Raw genomic sequence first — 22,371 nt, 5'->3', positions numbered from 1 at the left:
TTAAGATTTTTTTATAGATTCGACCCCAGGATACTCAAACTCCCACCACAACATCCTCCCAGAAATCACACGGAGGGTAGATCAAAAACCAGGAACCAGTGGAGGACCACCTCAGCTGCGAAATTATCCTAAGTAAGAATACACAAACAAATTATGTACAAAATCACAAACAATTTAGCTGACACAAACGAAGAAACTTACACCCCAAAAATACACGAATAACTAGGGGCACTCACAACCTAAAATACCACACATACCAAACAAGCACCAACATATTTAAGTATCAACCCCCCCCCCTCCAGTAGCATGCAAGAGTGGCATCACCTCCCATTCCATGTAGTTAATAGTCCCACTCTTAGTACTTTTAGAAATGGGATCACCAATCCTCCCTTTCCTCAATCCAAATCCCAGTCCTGACCCCACCCTAACCTTTATTCTAGTCCAAATCCTGTCCCCAACCCTTAATATCCCCGCTCAGCGCCCGCAAATCATGCTGCCCGTGAGTGGCCCTTTGCTGGTTCCCGCAAAAAATAAGACATAAACAAGTAAATAAATAAAAATAAAAGAAATTGTATCACAAGAAACGTCCAGACGGTTTAGAATCGCCCGGGCTTACCGCCCGATCGAAATCGGACGTATTCGGACAGAACCGGTCATCACCGCGATCCCCACATGCGCCTGACCCTGGATTTGTAAACAAACAAATGTGTCTTTGCGGAGGTGCCCCGGAGTGAAATTGTATCGTTTAAAGAATCGACACTGTTGGACATCAAAGTGTTGTTCAAAAATCAACTCTATTGGACATCAAACAGGAAGATAATTAATAAGCTGCGTGTTGCAGCAAAACATGACAGAGTGAAGTGGAAGCCCTATCTTCGACGGAGAAATCGTGATTTCAGTGGCCGTGTGACTGTGAGAGGTGAATTATAAACGTGGAAAGGACAAACAAAAATGGTTGAAAGTAAAGTTTCTAGTGGATTTACTGATGACGATGATCGGAGTGGTGATGAAGAAAAGCCTGGGAAAAGAAGGAAACCAGGCATTATATATCTTTCATCAATTCCAATTAATATGAACGTGTCCAAAATTCGAGAATACTTTTCCAAGTATGGTGAGATCGACAGAGTTTTTCTTCAGCCTTCAAGTAAGTGTAACATAGTGCTCTATTTCCAACTGCAGTTTCTTTGGTTTACATTTTCTCCACTATACATGTAGGGATTTTCACTTAAGTTTTGTTTTTGAGAGGTTTATTTATTGGTGTAGGGTTAACTCAGCCCATCTACTCGACCAAGTCGGCCCATCGTCTACTTGGTCCATCTACTCGACCAAGTCGCCCCATTGTCTACTTGGTCCAAGTACTTGACCAAGTCGACTCACCATGGTTAGGTTAGGTAGGTTAAGTTAGGGAAGTAGGTAGGTCGGTCGGTCGGTCAGGTAGGTTAGGTTAGAGTAGGTGAATTTATGAAACTTTAAATTCTTCAGCCTCCGCATTTTTCAAAACAAAAAATGGGGTCTCAAGCAGCTGATGGGGTGAGTTGGTGATGGGCCAAGCTGGGTGGCAAGCAATATTAATATTTTCTCTGAAATTCAACCACTTGTTCATCAGTACTCCCAGAGTTGATTTCAAATATAGAGATGTTTGCCAGTCATACAGAAGTGCACACCTATGTGATATAGTAACAGAAAATCAAATATTATTTTGTAAATTAAAATACATCAGCATAATGTACTTTTTCTTGGCAGAAATCGACAAAAAAAGAAAAAACCTTGCTAAAAGCAAATACATTATCGAATGGAGCTGTGACAATAGGTTTGAGACACCATATTGTTGTTTGTCCAGTCCCATCAGAGTGAGGTTGATGATGGCATTGTTGAAGTATACTGGGTGTTCTCCTACTCCAAGTGATATCACCACGTTAAATATTTTAAAAACGGTGCTATGGAGCTGAAATTCATGCTTTTCTTCATGCTATGAAACCCCTTCACACCCTACAGTCCGAATGGATGCCAAAACCTGCTGTCAATGTCCCTGATGATGAGGACGACCCTGATGGCTGGTAGAATTACAGTCATTGAATTACTAAATTCAGGTTAGGTGAGACTAAATGAATTTATCATACATTTCTTTGATTGGCCTCACATCTGTCAAAACAAATATGTCTTCTCAAGCAGTTGTGGCTCCATTTGTTAATGTAACACTTTGCAACTTTTTCTGTTATTGATTTCTGCTAAGAAAAATATAAATTACATTGATGTATTACAACTTAACAAAATTAAGGTTCAATATTCTGTTGCTATATCGTGTAGGTATGCATTTCTAAAAAATTACCAAAAGAATACTTGTACTGGCGCTTTATGTTTATTACCAACTTCATTCTTGTCCTGTCACTTTCTATTTGCTGCCATCTTCATTGTTGTTTGAAGTGTTGTTTGGAGTTACTGGATGTGGCTTATGATTCTGGTCACCTGGTAGGGAATAGAGCCATTCCATGTGGATGAGTGTTTCCACTTTATGGGTGTTTATAAATAGATATCTGGCCAAATAATGAAAGAGGAATTTGCTATGTATCCCAGGCATCTTCATCCACTCTTCAACATCTCTTTGTTAAACAAATAAAAGGGGAAAAGAAAAAAAAAGAAATTGCTACTGATGTTACTATTGATTTGAGGTACTTATTTATGATGTTCAAAATACTCAGAATGATAAGAGCTACCCAATGGTATAGATAGGAATTGCATCTGTGAGACTGGCAAATATCTTTATAAATACCCCAAATGGTTAATGAACATCAGTTCCTCTCAGATATAACCCTCCCAACTACACTGAACAAACTGACTCCTATAAAACTACAATCACATTTGTCTCTCTTTCCCTTGTACAGCAGAACTATGCAGGCACTCCTTCAGTTCTCTGGCACTCTACCCTCCCATAGACACATATTAAACAGCCTCACTAGTCAGTCCACAATTACTGTACCTAACCACTTAACCTAAAAACCATTGGTCATAATAAGCAATGTCAACAAGAGACACCTAATGTCAACCAGCATCAGTAATTAAAAACAGTATTAACTAATTCATTTTACAGATTTTGCATCAGATATCGGATATTGAATTATGTGTCATTTCTGAGAGGTTCCTTGCATTTCATGCATAAATAACAGTGCTGGAGAGGAATTTATTTGCATGGAATCTAGTGATAACAACTCCACCACAAGGCAATCATGGCAGTGCAGTGGTTGCTTATAAAACAAGTAAAAACACATGTCATCTAATTAATTTTATAGATTTTTGCATCAGGTAATATAGTTTATTGAATTGTGTGTCATTTATGAAAGGTTCCTTGCATTTGGTGCATGAATAACTGCTGGAGAGAATTTTATTTGCAAAGAATCTAGTGTCAACAATTCAGACTCTGGGTGATCATGGCAGTGCAGTGGTTGCTTATAAAACAAGTAAAAATGCATCATCAGCTAATTCATTTTACACTTTTTTTGCATCAGATAATATCATTTATTGAATTATGTGTTGTTTCTGAGAGGTTTCTTGCATTTGGTGCATGAATAATTGTGGTTCCTGGAAAAACCAAAATGGGCAGGATCAGGAAGGGTTGGAATGGATTGGAGACATTGGGAGTAGATAGTTCAGTTTTCATGCAAGTATACCCTCAGAGTATCATGAATATGATTGTAATGAGGGTATGAACATGATGGAATTGGCATAATAAGGTGTGGAGGCATCTAGACTGTACTGGTATATTCAACACTATCAGCAAACATCAGTTCTTCCATACATGCTAATATTTAAAGGATGATTGATGTAATATTCATTTATTTATTCATGCACCAAATGGAAAGAACTTATCAAAAATAATACATAATTCAACTAACAATATCATCAGATGTAAAAATCTGTAAAATTAATTAGTTGACAGTGTGTTTTTACTTGTTTCATATGAAACCACTGCATTGCTATCATCAGGTGGCGGAGTTGTTGATGCTAGATTCCCTGCAAATGAAATCCTCTCCAGTGGTGTTATTTTTCTACCAAATGCAAGGAACCCCTCAGAAATGATACATTCTTTGATAAATTATATTATCCAATGCAAAAAAATGTAAAAAAAAGAATGAGATGATGCTGTGTTTTTACTTGTTGATGCTGATTGACGCTAGTTATCTCATGCTGATGCTGTTTAGTATGACCCAAAACCTTACAGGTAGTCTCAAATACTTAAGTTACTTCCACCCCAACCCAACCCAACTTGTTCCAAGAGAAATGTGATTTCCTTCTTCAGTTTGTGTCTTTTTTCTCTCTCTCTCTCTCTCTCTCTCTCTTTTTCTCTTTCTCTAAATCCTTGGTATCCAGTCAAAATGGCCCCGCATTCTACAGTGCTCGACAAGGAAGTACGAACGGTTAGTGAGAATGAGTGAGTTGTAAATCAATAAACAAAAGCTCACTTCGTACCTCTAATACTTTGATGGGATGGCCTTTAAGTGCATTGATCTCACGAAGGCAGTTTGGAATGGAAGTGGCGTACTTGGCAAGATGTGCAGGGGTTATACTAGTCCAGGATTGGCGAATGGCTGCCTCGAGCTTGGGCACAGAGCTCGTATCTTTACCCTGCAGGTCTTGTTTAATGTGGTTCCACAGGTTTTCTATTGGGTTTATGTCAGGACTATTGCCTGGCCAGTCTGCTATGTAAGGTATATGACAGTCTTTAAGCCACTGAGTAACACTACGAGCAGTGTGGGCTGGGGCGTGATCATGACAAACAATTCGTTTAGGCGATCAGACTTCACATCTAGAACTAATGTAGTGTACCAATATTATTGTTCTACAGGGGATTGTAAGCCTCTCTCTCACACCTACATTGGTTTTACTAGATGTAAAGTCAGCTGTCGCCTATCTTTACATCAACAAGAGGGAGCAATCAAAGGGATGAATTGATCAATAACACCAAAATTATTGGATCGAGTGATGACCCTAGGAGACTACAATTACTCGAAGCCTTTCACATTAGAGACAAAGCTCCAGTCATTAGCATCCAGAGCAATTTAATCTCTACTATCCCATTATATATAAATAAAAATCCCCCACTCCCCCCTCTCTCCCTTCACCTCCACCTCCTCTCTCACCCTCGGTGACAACACCCGCCTAACCCTCCCCCACTCCCAACCCCCTTGACCTCTGAGATCCCTTTTGTCTGACCTGATCTTAGGCCTATATATACATCGGTCAGCCTCGACTTGTCACTTTCTCTCTTCCCTTTATGTGTAAGTCTTCTTTATTTGCACATAATTGTCATCTTTATTATATGTAATTTTTGTCACCATTACTGTAACTATGTAATTTTTGTTATTTCAGTTTACTCTTGAAAATGTCTTCTTCAAGACGAAACATTGAATTCAAATAAGAAAAAATGGAAGAATATAGAGACTTAGTTTCAATTCACCCAGTTAATGGAAAATCTCTAATCAGGAAAATCGAGAATACAAAGAAAAAACTGAATAACTACAACAATGCTGTAATTTTTAACTCCACGTGTATTACTGAGAACCTGCTCCCCTCCTTCACTAATATATATATATATATATATATATATATATATATATATGTATGTGGATTTGTTGTAATCTATGGCAGTTCTGTGCCTTGTATATGAGAATGTAAAAGTTTACCCAGTTAGGTATAACCTTAACCTAATGTAATCACCCCCTATCCTGTTGGTTAGACCTGAGTAGGACTACTTGCCCTGGACCATGTCCCACAAATAGCATTATTTCTGGATCCTTGCTCCAGTGTGTCCAAAATATGGTTTTGATTAATAATCATGTCACTTTTTTTTTCTCTTTTGTGTAAAGGAATGAACTTTTTCTAAGGAAATTATCTTTTGTTGACAAATCATTGGAGATGAATGATAGTGACACTTGAATTTTAGAATTAATCAAATTGATTTGTCACGAGTTATTTATAACATGCTTGAATGCTAGTTACACAATTTCTTTGTTTCCTTTAGGATTTTTTTCTGGAAGTAGATTTATTTCAATAAGATGGTGCAAAAAAATAAACAAGTAAAAAAAAAAAAAAATGTGTACACATACCAAAACGGGTGTGGCTAAGTTGAGTATACATCCACCCTACAGCCAGAGTGTATGTGAGGTTCCACAGTTACTGTTTAGCTGTGGGTCTCTGATTGGTAAAACTTGGGGAACAATTTTCATTATTGTTGTTCTACTGCAGGGTGATGAACCAATTGTAGGGAACTAGTTGCACAATTGTTTAGATGTTTCTTGTAATTACAGAAAAGAACAAAGAGGCTGGTAAGAAATCAAAAAGGCCTAGATTCACTGAAGGCTGGATTGAATTCAAGAATAAAAGAAGAGCTAAAGATGTACATCTTTACCTAAACAATGAGCATGTAGGAGGCAAGAAGACTAGCAAACAGTATGATGTCCTATGGAATATCAAGTATTTACCAAGGTATGCTAATAATTTGTTTTCTTTTGATGTTCATGCACATGTGCTTTAGATTTGTGTGTCTGTTTAGTTTTTTAACAAGTCAGTGAAGCCATTTAAACATGATTTATTGTAATATGTAATTTAACCTTGGATAACGAATGCTCCATTTAACGAACAAGTTTTTTTTTTCTGTTAACAAATGATACTTAGGAGTACAAACATATGCCAAAACCTACACACACAGGATAGGTGTATGTATATATATTCACATACATATACCTAGAGTCCTTATCCCTCTTGTAAGGGAGATGGCTGAGTCAAAGTTTATACAGTAACCCCAATACACCCATCCAAAAACCCATTTATTTTTCCTCACATTTTAACACTTCATGGATTAAAGGTCATCCCTGTCCCCTGCCATGCTGCTCAGGTTAGAAGCAATGCATCATGATGTAACACTTACACAGCAGGGGTTGATGGCTGGAACTGGTGTATGCCCGCTGCTTCATTATCTGTAAACTCCCCACTCCCACCCCCCTCATCCACATGAGAAATTATCTGAGGAGACAAGGATATCTTAAATTGTCATTTCCTCCTCCATTCACTCTCTCTTTCATTCAATGCCAGTCACCCCATCCATTCACCACATTATTGATCTTTCCCTCAAGTTCCCTCTGCTTTCTATGTTTTTTTGCTAGCCTTTCTTCACTTGTTCATTTCATCTGCCCAGACCTACCTGGCATTATTTGATCAACACCGTCTTTCCATCCATGCTTTCCACCTCCACATTTGTCACTTGTGATACCCATACTTCTTAAATATTTAATCTCAAAGACATCTAAGCTATTGCTTTTTGTCTTCTTGAAATTCTAAGTCTGCTGCATACAGTGTCATTTGTGTACATCCCCATATACATGTTCTTGACAATTTTCATTCCTCCAGATATATACTTGCTTCCCCTATTCTTACAATTCACTACCTCCACACTTCCATTTCTTGCTATGCGATCCCAAATACTTAAGCTCTCCACTTCCTACTTGTCATCAATTAACCATCACAATCACCTTTTATGCATCTCATCACCTTTACTTTTGGCCACATTTACTTTCAGCTTGCTCCTTTCTTATACCCTCCTAAACTCCACCACCAACTGAATCAGTGTATAATGAAAAAAATAAAGTATGGAGAGAAAATAATACTATTGCTATGGTATTTATCTACCAGTATTTTAATCTTTATTTTTATAATGAAATTTTATGTGAAGCTTTGTAACTATCTCAACTGTGTGATATACATTACAGGTATATTCTGGACTGTAGTGTTATTCATTTGGAACATTCTTAGATTGAAGTGATTAGAATAATTTTCATTCAACTTTTTATCCAGGTGATTTATAAATTTTGTCTTAAGAAATGACAAATTATTATATTCAGGTGAGGGATAATCCAGAATATACTAATGAAGTGTAGTAAAATGTTGATTTTTTTTTATCCACTTTGTGGTTTGTCACCCAAGCCTTGGATGATGTACCACAAAGTGCATAAAATTATAAGAACATAAGAATGAAGGAGACTGCAAGAGACCATAAAGCCTACACTAGGCAGCTCCATATCCATCACCACCTGTCATCCCCATTCATAAAGTTGTCTAATTGTTTCTTAAAGCAACTGATAGTTGCAGGCATTATGTTTGAGATGAAATACCTGAGAAGTATGGCAAGGGTTACTAGGCTGGATAGAATGATAAATGAGGAGGTGGGGAGGAGAGTGATAGAAAGGGAGTTGGGAGACCAGTTTGATGAAAAAGTATTGGGGTGGTTTGGACACATGGAAAGAATGAATAAATAAAGATTAGTAAAAGAGATGTGGAAGACAGAGGTGGAAGGAGTGAAGATGAGGGGGCAACCAAGGATGAGATGGATGGATGGGGTAAAAGGGGCATTGGGAAAGAGGAGAATGTCTATTGAGGAAGGGAGAAGACAGAAGATAGGGGTGAGTTGAGAATGGTTGTGTATGAATAATGATGTGATGCATGGAAGGGAGTGGGTAGGGGATGGGGGGGGGGTGAGGGAGTATGTGTGAATGATATTCTGATGCAGCCCGGAGGGATTTCTTCCCTTCTCTTTTTCTGCATGAGGGGACAAAGAGGGGAGGTGGCCAAATAAAAGAAGCAGTCTTGCTGTGGCTGTGCTAGGTCTTGCTACATTGCTTCCGTTACAAGAATGAAATATTCAGTCCTTTAAATGTCCAGTGTGCACACACACTCACACACCCATTTTAGTCAGGATGTCAGATCACAACCTCTCCAGTAAACTCCTGCAGGTCCTATTGTGTCAGACCTCATCTGAAGTCATTTAGCTGAGTGCAAAAGGACACCTGCAGCTGCTGTTGCCAACTACAAGTCATCATATGACCAATATATTTTTAATGTGATCCATTGCTTTTTATATATAAAACCTATGCATGAGTACTGAGTGTCCATACTTGGTTCATGTATTGTACATTGTAAAAGTAGATTAAGCAGTAGATAGTAAAGAATAAATTGTACATAACATTTTTATTTGGCAACAGCTACCATTTCAATTTGTAAATAACACCATTGGCATCCACCAATGTTTTCCTCATGAAATGATCTGAGATGTAGATCAGTCTAGATGGAGAGGTTAAAGAAAACAAACCACAACTTCATTTGTCTCAATGTCTCCATACCCAATGTAGACTACAAACAAATCTATATTCTAATGGCAAATGGTGGATATGAAGCATCAACTCTACATTCTGGCAGCATTGGTTACAGATTAGTGGATTCTACTTGCTGAGAAGCTGTATAAGATCAACACTGGTTTAACATAGCCACTTCCCAACTCTACACTGAGCTGCATCAAGCATCATACGAGCCATAATCTTTGCTGCATTGTCAGGCATCATACAAGCCAACGCTATTTGCTGCATTGCCAAGCATCATACAAGCTAATGCTCTTCGCTGCATCGCCAAGCATCATTCTTGAGAACCAATGCTCTTCGCTGCAGCATCAAGCATCATACATATGAGCCAGTGCTCTTCACTGCATTGTCAAGCATCATACTTATGAGCCAATGATCTTTGCTATATCGCCAAGCATCATATGTACAACCCAATGCTCTTAGCTGCATAGCCACATTCCTACCAACATTCTGGTAGCCTATAAGACAATCCTCTCCGTGGCATTGTTCACCACCCATAACAAGACAACCCTTGTCGCCACATTCAGTATTACTCCCATGAGTTGGACATCCTGTGCCTTCTCCACACCACCAGTGGGTTGGACAACGACCTCCACCCCCATATCTAGCTTTGCACCAGCATTGTCTTCACATGAGTGTTGACCTTCAAATCCATTTCAATGCCAATGTCTCTTCTTCTTTGACATTTTAATTTTTATGTTTTTGCAGGTTCACATTTTCTAGGATATATCATTTCTATAACACACCAGCCGACATTGTACTAACTCCTCCCCCTGTTTACAGCAGTGCATCTTCTCACCAAATTGTCCCACTGCATCCTCATTCACAGAGCCAAACTCCTACTTCATCCTGTATATGTAGGTATTTTTCCACCTTCAGTATCACCTAGGAGGCATTATGGTCTATTGTTTTTTATTTTTATTTATTTATTTATTTTTTTTATCAGAGTCCATGAATGTGTCCAAACATCTTTCTGACTCAACATACCGATACTACATGTAGCTGCTCTATGTTTCCATTACACCAGACATGTCCCCTCCCTCTGCTAACAGCTCTTTGGAAAATTTACCTGTTACTCAAAACACCATGAAAGCTTATCACAGTAGTCAAGAATGAGACCACATTACCTCTCTTTAACGGCAAGAACATTCCTGTACAAAATTTCCTCTCTGAGGTTGAGTCAGAGATAACACAGATAACAAAGGTAAAATATCCATTCTAGTATCCAGAATAGAAGAATAACACATTAGTTGGTGATGTCATTCAGTCTGATCTATTTGAGGAAACTGAATCTTATGATTTTGTAGAGCACTTTAAAAAGTCCTTTGCATCATTTAAGCCACTTGGATCACCCCCAACCCCACCCATGCTCTTTGGCTAGAACTTACAATCATGGTCCACAACACACCAAAAATAAAGCTGTAAAAATTCCTTCAACATTTAAGAGTAAACACTGAGAAATCCTCAAAAACTCCGACTAGGTCTTAGACAACAAGATTTCATTGGAACACTTAGTCTCACTCATGGTATACTTTTAACTACTATCCCAATTACATCCAGACATGCTCCAGAAAGCTAGTACTATTCCATTCACACCAGGTATCACACTAGGCAAATTCTAAAGGAAATTCTCTGACATGGACAAAGTTGTCACTTGGATCCAGAGCCAGTCAGTACCCATTGCACCTAGGTCACACAGTCTCTCCCACATAACATGAGATCAAAATGTACATCTTGTATTCAACACTGCTCATGCCAATGTTCTCCATCAAGAACACAACTGGTTTGACATATTGTCACAAACTAGGACACCTCACCAACATGTGTTACCACAGAAACCCTTCACAACCAAACCACACTGCAATTATCATGGTACATGTTTCCACATGAGTGATCATTGCCATGTGCTTTTAGCATGGAGGCAACACAGACCAGACTCCTTAGGTCACTCTCCCACAAGGCATTCACATAACAATTCTTTATAACTACAGAACACCAAGATTCAGTGCACATCAAGGACAGTTACTCCATACCTGGAAATTCCCTCATCAACCGTACCTGTACACAGGGCTGTGGAGTCGGAGTCGGAAGCAATTACGGTGTCACTGGAGTCAGAGTTGGTAAAAATATACAGACTCCAACTCCAGTTAAATTTACACTTTATAAGGCCTTCGTTTAGTCTGTAGAGTTATGCAGTGCACACTCCTTATAAGTAGATTATATAAAAAAGATTATAGAATGTAATAAATCTCATTGTCTTATCTTCGTGGTCATTCCACTAAAGCCCCAAAATGTCCTTGTGCAATGCTGGCTTTCAAATTTATACATAGACCGATAAACATCCAAAGTATTATTTGAATAAATTAAATAAACACCCCCATTTTATACCTTCTGTTGACACACAGTCATGGGAGCTGTAATATTCCTGTCAAGTTCCATATGCATCGTTTCCATCACTCCAGTTTGGTGGTTTCTCCCACTGCTGTGTTGCCAAACAGTAGGATAATTATGATTTCAACTGTAGACTAATGCAATAATACTCTATCCTCTCCTATCCCCTTCTTTTTTTCCCCTCTATACTTTTGAACATTGAATTATTGAAATAAGGATATTTAAAGTTGAAAAAAAGTTTCACATTTCAAACATGTTCAGCTGTATCTTGTATTGTACTTGTATCGATAAGATCGGTTCCAGAACCAGAGTAATGTCCATCGCAATAATCGCATAGCAGTACCAGTATGTAGTTAAACCAAGAGGTACTTGTGTCAGTAATTTCAGTACAGTAAGACAAAAGTAGGTATGAAAACATGAAGGATAATGATACCCAAAAAGTATGTATGATACATATACCTTTCAGTATCATACATGTTCAGCTGTAACACTCGACCTTGTACCATACTCGTATCAATAAGGTTTGTTCCAAAAACAGTAAATGTGTGATGCATAGCATTGTGTAGTTATAAAGTATTAATGAAGAGGTCAAACATAGGAAAGCCACACCATAACATATATCTTTATTCTTTGATATAAACCAGTTATAATGATATAAGTCTACTCAAGATTGGAGCGTATGTGTGTTGTATAGGCTTTATAAAATATGTAGGCCATAATCAGTTAATTACATGAGGAGTCAGAGTCAGAGGTGCCAAAAATAGAGGAGTCGGAGTCGGAGGTTTTGTGTTCCGACTCCACAGCCCTGCCTGTACATACCCTGGATATTCCAGACATGTCTTCCCATTCCTTAATGTTTAATACTATGTCTAGCAACACCAAAGTGACAGTCTTTCTCAACATGGGTTCCCCAGTCAACATAATGTCAACACACAATTTCCATAAATTCCGCACTGCAACTAAATGTGTCATCATTTTGGAACTCCCGACATCAACCTCTGTAATATAGATGTTGTACCATTCTTGATAGTTGGTAAATTCTTTGTAGACATTAACTTCAAAGATTAGTGCCCATCCATTCCAGTTACTGCCATGTAGTTGACGTTCATTTTCCTGCTGATATACTTATATGTTTAACATTGATGAAGCAACATAACATAATCAGAATGGTATCATTTATGCAAACCATTTCCCTGCATTGCCATCAGCAACTCCTCATAAAGTAAATCACATTCATGTGGTCGAGCAGGCACAGGCAGACCATGGCCCCATGTCAGTTGCTTGTACTTTCTCCCTTCAAATTCAGTCCTTGTCATCACATGAGGATGCTGCAGCTGCCAGTACAAATTGTTCCACCACCTTCATACAGAGTTCCCAGTGCTCAACCAGTCCAACCCCTCCTCAGGACTCTTAACTCTTTTACTTTACTGATGGCTGTGGACATGCATTCCAAATGTGACATACTATCTACTGCATGGCCAAATCAGCAAATATCAGGACTAAACGCCCATTAAATACCATTGGTTTTTCACCGCTTGAGGAAACTTTCTTGTCCCTCTTAGAGGAATTCAACATCAAATCCACCCTAGTCTCAGGAGTGTTATCTACATTCAAACACAAGCAGTGCTTATCAGCCCTAAGATGCTGTTCCCTTGTGAGTGTATAAAGATTCACCTAAAAGTTTTGCAACCACAAGATACTGATGTATTCCATATGCCAGAAACTTGCCGTGTCAGTGGTATTTCCCTCCTTTCAGACATGAACTCTATGTCAAAGAAAGGTCACACTTGCATTTTAATTGCCAATGACACTAACACCCCACCATCTTACAGTTGGTATAATCATTTGCGATTTAGAAGTATATCCCTCACGCATCAAAGTCATGGGTGACCAGTTCCTACTTATCAAGTTTGTACCATAATTTCCAACATGCCCACAGCACAAGAACCCATTGATGCATCACATTTCAACCCCATAATCTTCTCTGATGCACAAGCAGACTTGCTTGAACTTAAGAACAAGTTCAGACATACTGTTGCCACTCCAGGTGAACCCCTTGGAGGTACTAATCTCATTCTGCATCATATACCCCTTCGTGAGAACTTTAAACCACATTACATTTCTGCATATAGAATGGCACAGTAAATGCATGATTGTTGATAACCTTATCCAAAACTTGATTGTACAAGACATCATTGAACTATCAATCAGTGAATGGAATTTCCCTCTGTTGTCCTTAAACACAATTATTCCTTCTGCTCAGTTGTAGACTTCAAGGAATTAGATAAGCTCTCAATACTAGATAGACATCCCATCCCTGTATTACAGGACCTCTTACATTCCATTGGTGAAAATGATGTTCTTATGACCTTGTGTCAGAATATTTCCAGATTCCCCTTGCTCCAGAGTCTAGCCCTCTGACAGCCTTTAGTACCCCTATCAGTCATTATTACTTCAAACAACTAGCCATGGGTCTTGTTTCAGCTCCTTCAGTGTTCACATGACTTGCACACACAGTCCTTTCAGGTCTTTTTGGTCATTCAGTGTTTATGTACCTTGGTGATGTGATCATCTCTTTGAAATCCATTAGTGAACACTTACACATTCTTTACACTGTCTTTTCACAACTAGCAAAAGGAGGCCTCAAACTGAAGCTTAAGAATTACTCCTTTCGTCAGAAAGAAATGCACTTCTTACAGCATGTCCTTAGCTCACAAGGAATTTTAACCTCACAGGACAAGGTCAAGACAGTCATTGATTTTCCACACCCTACTTCTGTTGTGATCACATATGTTCATTCCTTGGTCTATCAGGATTTTGCAGGCATTACATTAAAGGTTATACTATTATAGCAGCACCTTTAACTTTGCTAATTAAGAAGGACACCCCTTTCATTTGGACACCTGACCAAGAGAAAGCTTTTAATGACTTAAGGAGAGCCTTAACCATGGCACCTGGCCTTGTTTTCCCAAACCACAAGCTTCCTTTCATAACATGCAACAACACGACACAGAACTCAGACCAATTGCCTATGCTTGCTGGACACTCAACAAACACAAATAAAATTATTCAGTCACAGACATGGAAGCCTTAGCTGTTATATACACACTCAAACATTTCAAAGAGATCATCCTTGGTTACAACATACACATCTGCATGGACCATCAAGCAGTCTTACACCTCTTCAAACGAAAGACTCTTTTAGGAAAGCTTGCCCACTGGTTCATTATCATACATGAGTTAGTACCCACTTTTAATTTTGTTCATGGTAAAGCAAACCTAGTAGCAGATACTCTCATTCACCATATGACCATCACTCAAAATCCAATTTCAGTAACTCTTACACAAGTGTGCATAGCTGCAGTGCAGAGATTGGACCTTCTTTGGAAACATGTTATATACTTCCTTGAATCTGCAGACACATCTGATACAGATAATTTCCCTCTCAATCTTGATAATTACACATCAGTTAATGATTTACTGTATCGCAAAACAACACTAACGAACAAACATGATTCCAACTGGTTAAAGTTTTAGCTCGTCCCTACAGACCTCATTCTGAAAGTTCTGAAGCTCCAACATGACTCCTCCATTTCTGCACACCAGGGCAAGGAGAAATGCATTATACAAGCAGATTGCACTACTGGTTAACCATGAGGAAGGATATACACTCCCACATTGATGCTTGTCACTCTTGTGCAAATCACAAAGGTCATATCAAGGGTCATGTTCCAATCTTATCTTACCCCTTGTAAACCATTTGACACAGTAGCTGTTGATCTTAAGTTACCACTTACATCGGAAACCAATACCTCTTTGTGTCAACCATTTTTCATGATTCTGTATTCTTTCCCCCTACCAGTTAAGACGACACAACACGTGGCAATGACCCATATTGATAGACTTGTACGCCCCTATGCTACACCCAAAACTCTGATTTCTGACAACAGGACTAAGTTCAACAATGAGATTCTTTCAAATGTAATTACTTTCAGATCACAAAATATAATACTACTGCTTATCACCCTAGTTCAAATAGCTTAGTTGTTGTTGTTGTTGTCGTTCCCTAGACTGTCTGTCCGAGCAGTCCCGTCTCCCCAAGGAATGCCACAGCCGAAACTGGGTTTTCCCACAAATCCTTTTATAGAGTGTATTTTGTGTTGTTTGCGTGCATGATTGTGTATAATGCAGTCTTCCATTATGTGTTGTATGGTATGGGGTGAAGTGTTACATCCTGGGCAGCTGTTCACAACACGGTCGTCCAGCCTCTTCTGGTAGCTTAGAAGTGCTGGGTGGTGACCGCATCGCAGTCTGGCCAAGTGGACTCTGTCCTTACGTGGGAGAGAGGATTCAGAAGGGTGGATATCAGGGGGTCTGGCATGTAGCAGTGTGTTGTCTTTCAGTGTGTTAATGGAGCGGTGAGTGATATGATTATGAATATGTTTCCGTAGGCTGGTATTTGGTGGTTGTGGAGGAAGAGAAGAGAGTATCTGTGTGTAATAAAGGTCTATGGGTGTAGTTTTAATGTTTCTTGGTGTGTGTGGGTGTTCTGCTATGTAGTGTAGCGGGTGTGATGTGTTTGTGGTGGCTGCAGCAAGTGTTTGTGTGCCTCTCATGTCGAGGTGGTCCTTGACTTTGAGGACTTTTGTTTCATGGTGTAAATGGTCTGTAGGTGATGTATTTGTGCAGCCTGTAATTGTTTTTAGGGCTTTGTTTTGTATGATTTGAAGGGTGTTGTGGTGTGTCTCACTGAGATTAGGAGCCCATGCAGGACTCGCATAATTCATCACTGAGCGTATGCATTGTTTGTATATTGTTATATTAGTTTCTTTGTTTTGTCCAAATGTTGTTCCAGTGATTGACTTAAGTGCGTTAAGTCTAGGTGTGCATTTGTTTTTTATGTTTGTGAGGTGTTGTTTGAAAGACATGGATGTATCGTATGTTACACCAAGAATTTTCGGTGTGTTTGTGTGTGGTATTAGAGTGTTGTTGATGTAGAGATGAGGTATGTATTTGTGTTCTTTTGTCCAGTTGGTGAGAAGTGTTGCTGTAGATTTGGTTGGAGCTATTTTGAGTCTGTTTGTGATGAACCATGTGTTGAGTGTGTCAAGGTAAGGCTGGATTGTTTCTGCAGCTTTGTCTGTGTTACGATGTGTGCATGTGATTGTTATGTCGTCTGCGTAGGAAGAGATTTGTATTTCTGAGGTGTCTGGCGTGGGTAAGTCATGCATGTATAGATTAAATAATGTGGGGGATAGAACTGAGCCCTGTGGTACTCCGTTCTTAATGTTTCTGATGTGCGATGATTGGCCATTATATGACACATGAGCATTCCTGCCTGCCAGATAATTGGCCAGCCATCTTTTGGTGTTATTGTGCATGTCTGTGTTATATATTTTATTTGTTAGGTTGTGGCGGGGGATAGCATCAAAAGCTTTACTAATGTCCAATGTTATAAGAAGTGTTCTGTGGTGGGGCCTATCTGAATTGATGCCATCTAAAATTCTTTGTGTGAGGTTTGTCAGAAGAGTGTTTGTGGAGTGTAGTGGCCTAAAACCGTGTTGTGAGTCAGCAAGGGGAATATATGGTGTGACAAGTTTAAGTATTAGGCGTTCAATGACTTTAGAGGGGGTGCAGAGAAGTGTGATTGGGCGGTGCGATGTTGGGATTGTTGGGTCTTTGTTCGGTTTTGGAATGGTGATTATTTTACCATGCTTCCAGATGTCGGGTATAGTGTTGTGTGAATAGCTGTAGTTTGCAATGTTTGTGAGTGCGTGTATACCTTGTGGTCCAATGTGTTTTAGGTGGATGTTGCTTATGTTATCAGGGCCACAGGCAGATGAGTGCTTGAGACTATGCATTATGAGTTTTGTCTGACTGTCTATGAAGGGTGTATAGTCTGAGTCTGTGGGAAAGTCTTTCTTACGTCGAATGGTGCGTCGGTCGTCAGGGTGAGATGTAAGATGGCTCGTCTGTGCAAAATGACGTATGAGTGCGTTTGCTTGTTGTCTGTTTGAGGGTAGATTATCTGTTGTTGTGATTATTGCTGCGTGAGAGCGTGTAGTGTTAGTGTTGGATAGTGTGATGCTGTTGAGTGTTTTGTACAATTTGCTGGTGTTTGTTTTGTGATCAAGTGTATTGATAAAGTTTTGCCAATTTTGTGTTTTTTGTTCATGTATTTTGTTGGCAATCACAGTGTTTAGTGTTTGTATTTGGTCTGCTATGTTTTGAGGGATAGGTGTGGGGGTATCGTGTTTAAGTGTGTCACGTTGTCTGATGAGGCCTTGGATTTCTGGTGTGAAGTTGGGGTTGTGTGATTTTCTGTTGCCTCTAGGGATGTATCTCTTGTCTGCGTTTTGTATGATTGTATTAAAAGCGTGCACAGCATTGTTTATGTTTGTGATTGGTGTACTGTTAAGTGTTTCAAAATGTTGTTCTGTCTCTTCATTAAAGGCTTCCCAGTTAGCTCTCTTGTAATTGGTGTAAGTGTGTCTGTGGCCAGCTGGGGTGCATCTTGTTTTGGTGGTGATGATGATTGGAAGGTGGTCAGAACCAAGGGCTCCGACCACTCTCCATGATGTTGTTGGGGTTAGGCAGGGGGAGCAAAAGGTGATATCAGGAGAGGAGGGCTTGGTATGGGATATGTGTATGATTATGCGTGTTGTTCATGATAGTCAATGAGTCGAATTGAGTCTGTATATCAAGCCCTCTGTCTGTGTCAGGGTTGTCGACAAACCAGGCAGACGACTTGGCGTTGAAGTCACCACCCATGATCAGGTTGGGGATTGAGGTTAGTTGGCTGAGTTGAGGTCTGAAGGTGTTTGGAACTGTGGGGGATGATGGGGGGGGAATGTACATGTTAACTATTGTTAGTGTTGAATTGTTGCCTGTGCGGATACGAATGGATTGGGTTTCTGTTGTGTTATCTGTGGTAGGGAGGAGAATTTTGGTTGTGGCACTTGTGTCCACAAAACAGATGGAATGGTGGATCAGGGTGATGAGTCCACCGCCATTGCCGTCAGTCCAGTCTTGTCTGATGGTGGTGTAATTATGAAATGATGGTGTTTTGTGTGAGTGTCTTAATTTTGTTTCTTGTAGAATTGCAATGTGTATGTTGTGTTGTTTAAGAAAGTGTTCAAGTTCATGTTTTTTAGTGTTAATACCGTCAATGTTGTGTGTTTTGTATGTGTTGTATGTTGCCGTTTGGGGTTGAGGTTGGGGTGGTAGTGGGGAAGGTGTAGGATCTGGGTCAGAGGGGGGGAAAGGAGAGATCGGGGACAAAGGAAGGGGAGTACTAATCGGGGGTAAGGGCAAAGGGAAATTGGGAGTGGGTAAGGGTGTTGGCTGTGGTTGGGGAGGTGGGATTGGGGTTACTGGAGGGCAGGTAGAACATGTCCAAGTGTTTGTGTATTGGTTTGTGTCAGCAAGTGTTGTACAAGTGAGGTGGGCCCAGTTTTTGCACATATTGCACTGAACTGAGCCCTTCGTCTGTCTGCTCGAAGTAATGGGTTTAGAGCATGTTGGGCATGTGTATTTTGTGGTGGGCCCAGGATTGCTCTCTACATCTCCGGCTAAAAGTAGAAGAAGAGGGGTGATCGCCGGAAAATGACCCCTCAGTGCAGAAAAAACGTAACATTGTGTGTTGGAAAAAAAGGATTGTGGTACTCCCCCAGGTAGGCGTAGCTCCTCCTTGGGGATCGGTGCCATCTGCGTAGAGCTGATGGCCAGGGGTAGTTGCCGCTGATTGGCCCCCAACTCTTGGGGTTGGGGGGTGGTCCCACGACGTAGACGTTGCAGCTCCAGGACCAAATAGCTTAGTTGAATGATAGAATAGAAAAATTCTCAATGTTCTTTGACATCTTGCTTCTGATCTTCACCCTTCTTGGGATGAACATATCCCCATGATTAAGCTTGCATTAACAGTTCCATTAACAGGTCAATATTGGGGTCACCTCATTTTGTCCTCTTTGGACAAAAAACTCCCATATGACCTTCTTGTTTCAGAATTATATCCCATTTATAATTTCAGTGATTATGTCAAGGTAGTAAATTTCAATAATCTTTTCAAAAGAATCCATAATCCTCTTCATCTGACTAAGGACGAAATGGTCTGCATAGCAAATCAGCCTGAGATTGTACCTTTGAACTTGGAGACATTGTTTACACACTCAACCACACCCTAGCGTCAAAGCTCTTTCCTAAATTCTCTGGACTCTATTGCATCATTGGACATGAGTCAAATAACAAAATCAGAGCACTCAGGTTGCACAATCTTACAGAGACTGTATTACACAAAGATCATATCAAAAGAATTCCCCGTGGCCTTGACATAGAGGCTGTTCCTTCATCAGTTCATACTACCTTTACAATAGAGGACCATCACTAATCCTCTCCACTGCTTCCTCCTATTTTTCTCCCACATTACAACCTTCGCAGTTGAGCCACAGGTTCAGAAGATTACATTTTGCCTAGGTGAAAGGAAATAATATCTACTTCCACATGTTCATGAAATTAAGTCAATTCGATTTTAATCATTAGCATTTCCTGATACCACCATTGCTCAAATACTATGTGTATTTATCTGTGTGTCCAAAATTCTTGTATTATTTCTTATCTTCCTTGAGCATACCTCACTGTGGTCAGTGAGTGATAGCTGAGCTAGCATCTGTTGGAAGATGAATGAAGTATTCATTTCCTTAGATGTTCAGCATACACACAGACTTGTACACACATTTTAGCTACAGGACGTCAGATCACAACCTCTCCAGAAAACTCCCACAGGACCTATTGTGTCGGACCTCATCTGTGGTCATTTGGCTGAGCACAAAAAAAACACCAGCAGCTGCCATTGCCAACTATAAATCATCATATGACCAATATGTTCTTAATATGTAATCCATGACTTGTGTATATATACAGGTAAACGTCGACTTACGATGGCATTAGGTTTCAATAGATCCATCGTAAGACGATTTCATCGTAAGTCAATCCCCAATTTGTGTATCACTCTGTTCCGTGGTCACTGTACCTAGCCTACCTGTATATTAACCACCAGAGATACTGAATATAGCCTATTAAACATGTACAGTAGTTTATTTAATTATTTTTATCCTTTTTACCATATTCAAACACTATAATATGTATTTTCAGTACGGACTTAAATCTCGCGGGCAGAAGCCAATGCCAGCCGTACGACGTGTCGTAATAATACTCGCATCATAAAATATAGTCACCGCTTATATCGATCGTTCTCTCTTTCACCCGCGAATTTTGAAAACCACAGAGAATGGGATTCAGGGCACATTTGAGAGAATGTAAAAACACAGGGGCGACTACAATAAATATAATCAAGATATGGCAGCGTCGATATGGCAGCGTCGCGAATCCACTTGCTCCTCATGACGCCTACGTGTGCGGCACGTCGTCATCGTAAAGTCGAAAAATCGTAAGTCGCGGCCATCGTAAGTCGACGTTTACCTGTATATATATATATATATATATATATATATATATATATATATATATATAAAAACTATGCATGAATACTGAGTGTCCATACTCAGTTCATGTATTGTACGTTGTAGAAGTAAATTAAGCAGTATAGTAGAGAATAAATTGTACATTACATTTTTATTTGGCAACGGGTACCATTTCAATTTGCATGTAAATAGCACCATTGGCATCCACCACTGTTTTCCTTGTGAAATGGTCTGGGATGTAAATTGGTCTAAATAGAGAGATTAAAGAAAACCCACAATTTGTTTGTCTCAGTGCCTCCATACCCAATGTAAACCACAAACAAATCTACACATCTGACCCAGGGCAGTGAGCAAGATGCAGGGATTACCCATCATCCAGAAGGAGCCAAGAAAAGAGGGAGGGTAGGATGGTGAATGGGAGTGGAGTATGTGGGGATGAAATGGGTGGAAGTGGATTGACTTTGACTTTGACTACCTCCATTGTAAGGGGGGAAAAGCTGTTGGTATATGTATGTATGTGCTTTATCAGTGGAAGTACTGAGCAAACTTTATTATATTACTAGTTTACAAAGTGTCACATTGACTTCTTTTTTCTTTTCTTCCAGGTTTAAATGGGCATATTTGAGCCAAAGGTTGGAGTATGAACGAGAAGTAAGGCGCCAGCGGATGAACATGGGCATATCTCAAGCACGCAAAGAAACAGACCATTATATTTATGCTGCAGAAAGGAGTGAAAAGGCAAGAAAGTTGAAAAGGAAATTAGAAAGTGAAACACAGATTCCCAGTACTAGTGAGACAAAAGATAATGAGCAGAAGGATAATGCAGATAACACTAAGGAGAAGGCCAGGACTCCCTATGTATTCAAACAGAAATTAACTGAAGAAGAAGTACTCCAAAGGAAAGAGGCAAAAAGATTGAAAACAGAAAAATTCAGAAGGATTAGAGAAATGAAGAAACAAAAACGAAGAGAGAAGAAGGGCAAGAAGGACAATAATGTTGATAGTGATTTCTTGGGATCTGTGTTTGTTGGCAAATGAAATGTATATTCCAAATAAAAGTGAAATATACTAGGTTTTCCATTTCTTGTTTATTTTATTGATATAATCCTCTCTGAAGCCAAGATGAAAGGGAAAACAATTGGGTGATGGATGGCAGTGGGATGAATAGGGATGAAGCATACTGGACAACAGAATAAAACTAAACCCATCTCCAAGCAATTAATAAGAACCTCCCTCCTCAATAAACAAGACAAACACAAACAATTCACAAATTTTACAGAATGGAGCACTGAAAATAATAACAGGATGCACCAAAACTA

General features: G+C 39.5%; 1 protein-coding gene across 1 annotated transcript; it reads left to right on the top strand.

The window, feature by feature from the left end:
• The first annotated feature begins 678 nt into the window (after positions 1–678).
• Positions 679–22,135, top strand: LOC143035230 (uncharacterized). The gene is made up of 3 exons (XM_076202003.1): positions 679–1,144; positions 6,303–6,480; positions 21,658–22,135. Exons 1-3 carry the CDS (start codon positions 952–954, stop codon positions 22,088–22,090), a joined length of 804 nt encoding a protein of 267 aa, XP_076058118.1. The 5' UTR covers positions 679–951; the 3' UTR covers positions 22,091–22,135.
• The last annotated feature ends 236 nt before the right edge of the window (positions 22,136–22,371 follow it).

Source organism: Oratosquilla oratoria, chromosome 18 (assembly GCF_046742065.1).
Source record: "Oratosquilla oratoria isolate Oo_2021 chromosome 18, ASM4674206v1, whole genome shotgun sequence".
Taxonomy (NCBI): domain Eukaryota; kingdom Metazoa; phylum Arthropoda; class Malacostraca; order Stomatopoda; family Squillidae; genus Oratosquilla; species Oratosquilla oratoria.
This window is presented reverse-complemented; position numbering and strand designations above follow the sequence as displayed.

Coding starts and splice junctions, on each gene's coding strand:
- LOC143035230 (XM_076202003.1), top strand. CDS start 952: ATGGTTGAAAGTAAAGTTTCTAGTGGATTTACTGATGACGATGATCGG. Junction 1,145..6,302: donor AGTTTTTCTTCAGCCTTCAA/GTAAGTGTAACA, acceptor TTGTAATTACAG/AAAAGAACAAAGAGGCTGGT. Junction 6,481..21,657: donor AATATCAAGTATTTACCAAG/GTATGCTAATAA, acceptor CTTTTCTTCCAG/GTTTAAATGGGCATATTTGA.